Raw genomic sequence first — 11615 nt, forward strand, 5'->3', positions numbered from 1 at the left:
TATTGATACAACTTAAGTAAAAAAGAATAAACGAATTACACTAAATTTATTATATTGTATTCTGATAAATTAAATTCCTTAAACAATAAATTTCGTCGCGGACTAAAAATGTCTTGAGAATAAGTTTAAAAACAAATCAAATGTATTTATTTTCTATAATAGGGCTCAAAAATATAAGAATATATAACATCCCCCCTCCAAGACGGTTAGTCTCCTACGTCATCATCAACCCTAAGCAGATTTTTTTAGTCATAGTGCCTTTTTTTTTCTTGGAAGTAAGAGGTAGGGAGAAACCTTACATAGGGATCAGAGAGATTTGGGTATGAACTTCATCCAACTGGTACTGTATGATTCTTAGTCACTAAAACTCCCTCCATACAACTTGCCGGTGCAGCAAGCTCCGCCGTATCCATTGGACTTTGGCTCCAGGAGAACATTTTCCATTTATACCTCAAATCGCGTCCAGAGTGACCTCACAGCAAATATACATATCAGGCATAGATATCTCTCCCTGTGAGAGACATCATCGTAGTGACTCAAAGGTCCCTACAATCATCTGTATTGCACACATGGCTCCTTACACGACCACATCACCAGCCCTCCATTTTTATTGGACTGCGTTGACCACCAGTTTTCCATTAGTTTCGGCCACCGTGTTACAGAATTTTGTAGAATAGGTTCCACGAGACCTTCTATTGTCCTACTTCTTCTAGTCTCTAAGTTAGTTCTAGGACCCCACTCTAGAGTGCATCATTCATGGGTCGCAACTAGGCCGTACCCGTTAGATACTTTTATGTAACATTAAGTCACAAAAGGGTGGTACTACTTTTTGGCTTTGAGGTGCGTTTCTACATTATACGCTAATCCCCTTGTGGATTGACATACATAAGTTTCATTAAATTAACTTAATGATTATCGTGGACATTTTAATCATCTGAGTTGTTTCAACTGCATCTTCCAAAAAGAATCAATTTTGGTGCCCCTGGGAATCGAACCCAGCCATTGCTCAATGGAAGCATTGCATTCTACCACTGTGCTAAGGGCGTCTCTTGTTTGTATATGCCTCCATTTTGGTTTTAATTGGAGCTCTTCGATTTGCGCGCGAAAAATTAGTTCTATTTCACACAAGTCATTACGTAAGGAATGTTAATAGACCAAATAGATAGATGTTTTTTTACTTTTGAGTGTTAGTAATGTGAGTATTCCTTGGTCCTCTCAATATATTTAATAAATATCTACGTCACGGGGTATTGTGTGGAATATATGTATTTAAGCTTAAATATTTCATATTCGCCGTTATTGCATATCTTATATTGAAAAGTTTCGAAACCATATTTGTAGAATATTTGAACGTGTATTCCTTAACATAGTGATGGAAAATATTAGTTAATAACAAATGACTGGGTTTAATTTACGACAATCTCAAAAATGTTTTACTTACTAAGATGTTGTACTTTCTCATATGATGAATAAACTCGTAAATTTTTCAAGTTGATTTATTAAATTTATGTACACCAGTTTACTGATTTATATTTAGTAATAAATAAAATTTGTGGTTAGAAATATTGTAGGTTTTATTTTAACCTACTGTATGTTAAGTGCTACAAGATTTGTAAAAGATAATCTCTAGTGCACTTAGGTGTGGGATTCTAGAGTTAACCAAGAGACTAGTTGAAATAGAAAGATAGCTTAGTCGATACCATTCTACAGGATTTTATAACACGCACGGCCAATACTCATGGGAGACAAGTTGTAGTAAACGCAGAATAAAAATCACGGTTATATTATTGCGTATTAAGGTATCAATAGCCTTGGATTACTTATATTTCCTCCATTTCTTCTACTAAAAGTAAATAATTTTAATCTTAGCAAACTTAGTTGTCCCGAAAGTCCAAAAATAATAAAATATCTGTTTAATCATAATTTGTAAAAAAAACCTACAAATTGATCTATCTTTCCAATATCTTATTATAGCAGAAAAGGTAATAATATTTTACAAATTGGTTGGATTAAGATGTTTATATTTATAATTTAGTAAATTGTTAATTTAAAAATTTTTTGAATTAAATAATTAGAGTAAATTTAAGTTTCTAAGCTCGTGTTCTTAAACATTACTAGGACATACAACATGACGCTCAACCTTTCAAAGTTTGTGCCAATTACATTTTTTAAATAAATGAATTTGATTAGGGTATGCTTATTGTATTTTATATTTTTAGTTTAACAAGGATAGGTTGCGTTAGCGTCTCCTGCTTGTAGGCGGTTTCTCATCTCCATAGTCCTTTCCACATCGGCATCGCTCCTTTTATTCAGTAGTCCAGAGAAATGCTTTTAGCGTCTTTTTTAGCGTGATCATCTGGATGTACGCTTCTACTTTCCTATGGATTTCACGTTTTGTGGTATAAGATTTGTACAACTTAGTCACTATACTGTCCCAAGTTATTACGTAGAGAATTATTTCTGTTTTAAAACCATATATTAGGCCCAGTGGCTCTCGAGGACATCATACTTTTTAATTTTCTAGCATTTAAAATTACACCTAACATACATTTGCATTTTTACTCTTTAATGTGTAAATACAGGGGTTTGCATTTATATATTCCCCTGTTTGCGTTTCTATATTCCCCCGTTTGCATTTCTATATTCCCATGTTTGCATATCTATATTCCCATGTTTGCATATCTATATTCCCATGTTTGCATTACTATATTCCCATAAAAATAAGAAATTTCAATAATTATAAAAAATATTTATTAAATAAAATCTTCTCTTGCTCTTGCCTTTTCTATCCAGCCTATCATATTTCTGTAAAACGCAGGACACTCACGGTTATAATCCAAACTCAAAACATTTCAAAAAATTGTTTCAATTGGAATTTCTGATGAATGAAAAGATCAAATCTTGTCTTGATCATTGAAAAATACTCTTCCATGGGATTTAGTTGTGGTGAATAAGGAGGCAGAAATTTGTGACTAATGCCTAGATTATTTAATTTTTGTAAAACTTCCCGCGAATGATGAAAACTAGCATTATACATTATAAGAACTTCACCAGGATTATTCCTAAAGAACATAGATAATTTATTATTAACAAAGTTTATAAAACTCTCGGAACTATATGCTCCGCGTTTATATGCAAATTGCAATAATCCATTTATAGTAATTACACACATACCGCTTATATTTTGGCCACTATTTGCTGGCAAATTCTTATAAGCTGTAGTATTCTTTTCTGAATATCCGTAACTTTGCATAGTATGAGCGTTAAACGCAGTTTCATCGAGAAAAACTAGGTTTTCGTCCGAGTAACTACTAATTTCGAAGGCATAAATACTTCTTTGGTTTATTTTGTTCAACGAGTTACGTTTAACAGGAATCAAACTGAGCCTTTTTCTTGTTATACCGAGTTTTTGAGTTTTCTTGATATTGAAGATTTTGACAAATTTACATTTGTTCGTAAATTTAACTCATTAGAAATTTCCTGTAAAGTCATATCGTTTGCACAATCAACTATGTTTTTAACAACCCGGTCTGTATTCATAAGCATTTCATTTTGATTCAACTGCCGAATAGACCTTGTAGGTTTATTGTGCTGGTTTCGAATAATAGATGCAACGGTTTTACGATGTAAATCAACCATAGTCGATATTTCGGCTATGGATCGCTTTTCATCTTTTGCCAATTCGAAAACGATATTCTTTAATTCGTTAGTTATTGTTTTCCTTATTTTTCTTACCATTAAGGGGATTAAAAAATTCAAATTTTTATGGGAATATAGAAATGCAAACAGGGGAATATAGAAATGCAAAACCCCGTAACAGGGTTTTTTATCGAGAAGGTTCAAATTAAAAATTTAGATAACCTACATAGTAGAATTTTATAACATGCCTTGGGATGATTCTTTCTAAATTTATTATTATATTATTCTTACACATGGCTTTTTTTTTATATTTGTAAAATAAAAAATGCAAAAACAAAATTGTGCTTCAATATAAATTTATATATAAAAATTAATGTAAACTGCTTCAACTCTTTAAAATACATTGTATTTAATATTAAATAAATGTATTGTGTCGAAAAATAGAAACATTGGTATTATTAAATAAAATATAAAAATTAGGCACAATCTTAATTTGAGTTTTATTAGTTTTTGATGCGTGTTGGTAAAAAGCATTGAAAATGAAATTATGTATGAAGCGTATGTTAATAATATAGTTAAATTCAATTTATCATAATTAAAATTTTTATGTGTTAAGAAAAATCAAAAAGAGAAGTGATTTGAAACTTAAAATCATAAAAAAAATAAAATAATTAAGTGATGTGAATTTCATAAGCTTTTTTTTGATCACATTAAATTACTCTTTTTCTTAAAAAAATTTTATAAAAAGATGACATTTATTTTGACTTTTAAACTAATTTTTTTATACCTTATGTTTCTTGGAATAATTTTTTTAATAGATTTTTTACTAGCAAGTCAAAATGTTTATGAAAAATTTAATGTATTAATACATAACAAAATAGAAAATGAAGATTTTGTTACAATAAATATCAATAAGAAATATATGAGAATATCCTTAGACTTTGAAGATGAAAAAAATATATTTATTATAAAAATTTTGACATTTAATTATGATTATGAAATTCTGGTTGAATCCAGCAAAATTAAGATTTCATGTTGCGAACAAACTATTGAAAACATAGTACAAGAATGTGAAGATGAATTATTGATCGAATATAAAAGAAAACTACCTGATTCTATTGTATTAATCTATGATACAAAAAGTTTTGAGACCATTCCCACGTATAAAAAAATAATCAATTATATCAAAAAGGTTAACGACGAAAGAAAAAATACAGATTTAAGTCTTGAATTGTGGTATGAATACATAATTGATGAACATGTTATGTGGAGCATAATGTTTCCAATAATCATGCATCAAAATTTGGATTTATATGATGATTTAACTGCACCGCATTCAAAAATAAAATTAATCAAAAGAAACGATAAGCATTTAGTTTGCTTTTGTATTAAAGTTGAGGACGTTTTATGTTTTATTGAAATTGATATCAGGGAAATCGGTATAGAAAATCTAAGTCCAGTGGCAATAGTAGATATAGCGCAAAAAAACGAGACAGATATGCAGATAAGTGAATATTTTAATGAATTATATAAGACACTTTATATTGATGTCTTTAAGTTAAATTCTTATTCATGTTTCGGTCGTTGTTCAATTAATAAGATTACATTTCTGTGTAGTAAGTTTACAATCGAAATTATTGATGACGAAATACATTTTAGAGACAATTATAACTACTATATTTATTCAACAAAAAAGGAAAACATAATTGATGTAAAATGTCTTTTTGAATTTCTTGAAATTTTTAAGAAGATATCAGTGATTAAATCAAACGAAGAACATATTGCGAGCTGCGTGTTATTTTTTAGATTAATAGAATATAATAGAAAGGTGGAGTTTTTAGTGAATAGAATCTTAAGTACACCTCGTTCGGCTTTAAATATAATGTTTACACATCTTTTATTAGAACATAAATTAATACATGAAGATGAAAGAATTAAACTTATTGATAATGAAGGAATTTGTGATCAAAAATTGAAAAACAAAATATTAAATATGCTTTTATTTCATGGAAGTTTGTCGAGAAGTTTTCTAATAAAAATTTGTCTATTTTTAGAAGCAGAAAAATACATTAATGAAGTTGATGTGATCGAAGATAACATTTTTAGTACTTTAAAAAAAATAGGAATTCTTATCTTGAAAAAAGAACACACAAAAACAATTTGTGTTAGTGTAACATCAAAAAATAAGAATATTGATTTATTAAAAATATACCAGGAACTAATAACATGTCATCTAGAAAATATCAGAGCTTTTATGTTAAATATTTGGGATCATTTTTTTAAAATAGCTTCATTATGTACAGGATTGGAAAGTAACAGCTACGAAATAGGTTGGAACGAATTTTTTATCAGAAAAGAACAAGTTGTTCATTTTTTAGGATTTGATGACAATGAAGTAAAGATTAAGAATGAACTGTTAAAAAAAAAATTATCAGAAAATTTAAATAGTAATTTAAAGAAAGATCATATATATGATATTCTATATAAAAAAATTAAAACAAAATTATTTACAAAATTAAATAAAATTAACTCAGAAGCTTTAAATTTAAAAGTTTTAATTCCATTTGATGAAGAAGTATATGTTAGATATGAAACAGAATTGAAAGAAAGAGGAATCAGAGAAATAGAAAATACATTTTTACTTGATGATGCGTTAAAAAAGTTATCAAAAAATGAAAACATTTGTGTAAAAAAATTAATAAATGATTATAAAATCGAAGAAAAAGAAATCTTTTACGAGAATTTAAAGGTTAACATTAAAGAAAATATAAAAAGAAACTGTAAAAAAAAATTTAACCCAACTTTTAGCGAAAATATTTGAAAAAAATTTTGATTATGCTGCCAATCAACGATCAATGTGTAAAAATAACATTGAATATGTTCTTAGAATATTAAATTATAATGGTTTCCTAGATGTCCTTAAGCACGATAGAGGAATGGTTTTACATGATGAACTGATAAAGATCTTAGAAGACCAAAATTAAAGTAATATTTCTATACATTTTTAAATTTTTACAATTTTAAATATAATAAGTAAAGTTTATAATTGTTTAATTTTAATTTTTTTTAAAATTATTAAGGGATATTATTTATTTTTATTTATCAAGATTAAACATTGTTCATACTTTAATATTTAATTAAAATATTGTATTTTCAAAAAAATTTATGTCATGAACCATTTGTTCTTTGGCCTTTACGCGTAATTTTTAATTTAACGATTTTTGCACATGAAAGCTGCACAAAAAAAAAGATAAATTGATAAATAGTTACAACAAAATTAACTATTCGAAATTGTGCCTATAAGCTAAAACACTATTCATTGGTTTCGCCTTATACTGACACAATATTACTATTTGAATGTATTAAAAACGAATTGTTTTGGTGCAATTCTTAATAAATTGATCTCAAACTATTAGAATTTACAAAAAAAGGTACGCAGTTATATAAATAACAAGCAGAAGAAAAAATACTACAAATAAAATGCCGATTTTCGTTAAATATTTATAATATTTTTACAAGTCCTCTTAATTGTATTAAAATTACGGTATATCATTAATCAATTTTGTCACATTTATACATATTCGAAATAATATCTAATGGATTTTATTTGTAATAAATGTCAAGGAAATAAAATTGGATACTAAATGTTGTTTGTTTACACATATACAATTATGAATGTTTTTTGTAGACTTACTCTTTAAATATTAAGCCATGTTAGTGACAGATCGATTTTTGTAGTTTTATAATATAGAAATCTTATTATGTTGCAAGCTTTTTAATTGATTTTATTGCAAATATGTGTCATAAAAGTTTTTAGCAAAATGCATTTCTAGTTTTTTTTTTTTCTAGATAATATATTTAAAACCTAAAATTTTAGTAAATAACAGTATATAATGTATAAATAATCTTTGCTGTTTGTCTATTGTAATACTCTAAAATATAAGTAAGAAGAAAGTAATTTAATAAATTTTAGGTAAAGCTTTTTATGGATATATTTGACATTTTGAATATAATAAACAATTACAACATATTTGAACTTGTACTCGTGTTTAAACTTTATCAATATAAACTTGTTTTTTTTAATTAAAAAATAAATTTTTCGTTTTTTTATCCTTATGAATATATTTGTAAATTTTATTTTAATTTTATTTATACAAGGTTGTCAGGATATCTACAATAAACTTAACTATGTAATTAACAAAAAAATTGAGAATAGAGATTATGTAACGATTGATTTGAATAAAGACTGCTTGAGAATAAACTTAATGTGGAAAAAAGATACAAGCTCACTTATCGCGAGTTTAAACATTGATTTTTTTGATAATATAGATAAAATATCTTTAATAGAAATTAATTGTATTGACAAATGTATTGAAATTATTGTCAAAGAACTCGAAGAAAAGTTATCACATGAAATTAAGAAAACTACAGCAAGCTGTATTATTTTAAATTATTTTCCATTGGTTTATGAATGTATTCCAATTTACAGAAATGTCGTTATACATTTAAAGAAAACTAATATAATTAGAAAAGATAAAAAATTGAATCATGAAATTTTTTACACATGCATTATTGAAAATAATATTATATGGAACATAGTTTTTAAAATCATAAAATTCAATAATCTAGAATCCGAGTATAAACACGAAATCGATTTTCCACTCAATTTTATAAGAAAAAACAATAATCTTTTTATATGTTTTTATATTAATTTGGAAAATTTAGTTTTTTTCTTTGAAATAGACGTTAAAGATCTTGATGTTGAAAAACTTTTCCCATATATTAACATCATTACGTCTCATACAAATGAAACAGACAAAATTATAAGCAAAATTATACATGAACTATACAAAAAAGACAAGATTTATAGGATATGTAATTCTTATACGAGGGGCATGACGATCTATAATCGTAAAAAAGTAGTTTTAATTTATAGAGATTTTGAAATAGAGCTTAATGATGACAGTTTACAAATTAAACAAAAAAGTGCAAAATATAATTATTCTTTTAAAGATGATTCAAACTATAATGGAATTAAATCTAACATTGATGATAAATGCTTTTTAGAGTTTCAAGATTTTTTTAGAAAACTCTATATAGTGATAGAAAAAGATGAATGCTCTATAGGAGTAGAGATGTTTTACCGATTAATCGAAAGCTATGGTAAAGTACTGTTTTTTGTGAACAGAATTTTGAATAATCGAGGTACAATTTTAAATATAATATTTACGCACCTTTTATTAGCAAATGAATTAATTGATAACAATGAGTTACATAAAATTATATTAGATGATAAATTAAATGATTTGAGGATAATTGAACTTCAAAAAACGATATTAGAAGCCTTTTCAAATCATAGTGTATTGTCATGTACGATGTTGATGAAAATATGTTTGTTTTTTGATGCTGAACGATATATAAATGAAAATGATATTAACAATGAATCAATCTTTGGTACTTTGAAAAAAATTGGAAAACTTATAAGTTTAAAAGATAAGAATCAAACTGATAGTGAATTAAATGCATCTGATGCCAAAGAAAAGATTGATTTGTTAGAAATATACCAAGATGCAGTTTCTAATCATTTGGATGACATTGAAAATTTCAAGAACATTGTCAGAGAATATGTTTTTGATATGACATCATTATTTACTGGAAAGATGAAAAATATATCGGAAAATGATATAAACTATATTTTTAATATTCGTACTGAAGTTACTACAACCTTTAATATGGAAAAAAAAATTATTCAAAGTAATAACGACACAATAAGAAAAAAATTGCAAGAAAATTATCGAAAAGATGAAGAAAAAGATAAAATAAATCAATTAAACGCAATTAAAAGTTTTAAAACACAATTAATTGATAAAAATTTTATAGAGGAAGACATACAACATTATAAAAATAAAGTTAAAAGGATTATATATAAAAATGTAATAACAAAATTTAAAAAACAGTTAAATGAAGTTGTAGATTTTACTGACATAGAAATAACTAGCAAATTCTTCATTAACTTTAAATACGAAATTTTTAATATAATTGAGAGAATGATGGAATATGATGATATAATTAAAGAAACAGTAAATTTAATTCTGATTGTTGACAAAGATTTTATAAATAATTTTAAAATCGATAAAAATTTGAATCAAAAATTAAAATTTTATATTAATGAAAACATAAGAAAACATAGCAAAACGATTTTTCCAGCGGCCTTAATACAAGTTTTTGAAAGTAATTTTACAAATGATAAAAATTTCAAAATCAAATGTGCAAAAAAATTGGATTATATACAATCAGTTTTAAATTCAGAAGATATATTATTTTTATACAACGAATCAGGTAAAAAATTGCTTAAAGATTTGTTGGCAGTATTGGAAACAAAAAAAATTTAAGAATAAATATAATATTATGAGACATATCTTAATTAAACATTTAACAAACGAACAAACGTATCAAATATTTATATTTATAAACAATGATGGATAAGCTGTAGTCATACAATCATTCCGTATAAATTAATGTTAACAACTGGATTTTTTATACACTAATTTTTACCTTGCGCGAAAAAAACCTTAGAACCCAGAATGAAGCATATATACCGACAAAGTTCTTTTAGATGATTTTTAAAAGTCTAATATGTCAATCAGGCATGGATTTGATACTGATCAGGAAGGGGTAACAAAGAGCACAATATGTGATTTTTAAAGCAACACATAATTGTCTGAAGAGATTGTGAGTGCATCTTGTGATAAGTAATTAGCAAATAAGATATTACAATAAATAAATTAGATTATTTTTTATTAAGTATTAGATTTTTTCCAGTTATACCTTTATAATTATATGATTGCTTGACCAATACATCTATCAGAACATGTATATAATTTAAAAGGGAATTAAGGTGCAAATTAGTTGCGGGGGTACAATTATGAATGATGTACACGAATACATAAAAATTTTAGGCAATTATAAGGATCTTTAAGTCAATAAAATAGATTATATGAATGTAAAAACTAGATATAAACATCGTTTTTAATAAAAATAACACAAATAAATGATATTGTAGAAAATCACATTGCCGCAGCCTTATATTGTTTTAACTAATATTATTTCAGTTTTTTTTATTTTATAACATGACAAATGCAGGTGTATAGAACGTAATTTTTTTGCTAAAGAATACCTGTTTTTAACTCAAAAACATTTTATACTGCAGAATGTCATACAAAATACACAAAAATGGTACAAACTAATATAATGAATTTACTTTATATGTAGATTTTGTAATAGAACGATAATTTTTTATCTAGATTATATTATCGCTATCTAATGACCATTATTAAATATAAAATTCTAATATGTAAATTTTTAGGAAACTGAAATAACTAAATATACAATAAAAAATGTGGTCATTTCTGCAAATATAAAAACTTAAAGATCATTGAATAACTAATTGGTGGAATTTTTGTTGAGAAAATGTTTGATTTAAATTTTATTTTATCATATATTTATAATTTTATCTCTCTAAAAAACAGGTTTTAAATATAAATGATTGTTTTTCTACTAAGTTTATATATAAGACAATAATAAGTCAAAAAATTCCCGGATCAATGCTTATTGCTAAAACCATTGGAATATAAGAATTTTAAAATTATATAATGTGAATAGTGAGGCTGATGCTTTAAATAATTTGGTGTTTATGGAGAAATGCAAAAAAACTACAAAAAGAGCGGGATACGGCTCCTTTGCTTACATTGTCATAGTACTAATTTTTTTTTTATTTTTGGGAAAAAAAACTATCAAAGTAGAAAATCTAGATATCCAAAAAAGTAATGCTTTTTTGATTAACAAAACTATAGATGATGTACAAACCAAAAACTTACATATTTATAAATTTTTTCCTAATATATAAATAAAAGTGTTTGATACTTATTAAAAACCACTATTTAAAGAATGTATGTTGTATTTTTTTCAAGAAAATT

At 25.8% G+C, this 11615-nt stretch overlaps 2 protein-coding genes across 2 annotated transcripts; both read left to right on the forward strand.

Annotated features, from left to right (window-relative positions):
- Positions 1 to 4429: 4429 nt before the first annotated feature.
- VNE69_08131 (uncharacterized protein) lies at positions 4430 to 6460 on the forward strand (the record flags this gene model as incomplete). Its single annotated transcript, XM_065474449.1, has 1 exon — positions 4430 to 6460. One exon carries the CDS (start codon positions 4430 to 4432, stop codon positions 6458 to 6460), a length of 2031 nt encoding a protein of 676 aa, XP_065330521.1.
- A 1294-nt stretch (positions 6461 to 7754) lies between these two features.
- VNE69_08132 (uncharacterized protein) lies at positions 7755 to 10031 on the forward strand (the record flags this gene model as incomplete). The annotated part of the gene is made up of 1 exon (XM_065474450.1): positions 7755 to 10031. The coding sequence occupies one exon, from the start codon at positions 7755 to 7757 to the stop codon at positions 10029 to 10031; it is 2277 nt and encodes a 758-aa protein (XP_065330522.1).
- Positions 10032 to 11615: the final 1584 nt, after the last annotated feature.

This window comes from Vairimorpha necatrix, chromosome 8, assembly GCF_036630325.1.
Source record: "Vairimorpha necatrix chromosome 8, complete sequence".
NCBI lineage: Eukaryota > Fungi > Microsporidia > Nosematidae > Vairimorpha > Vairimorpha necatrix.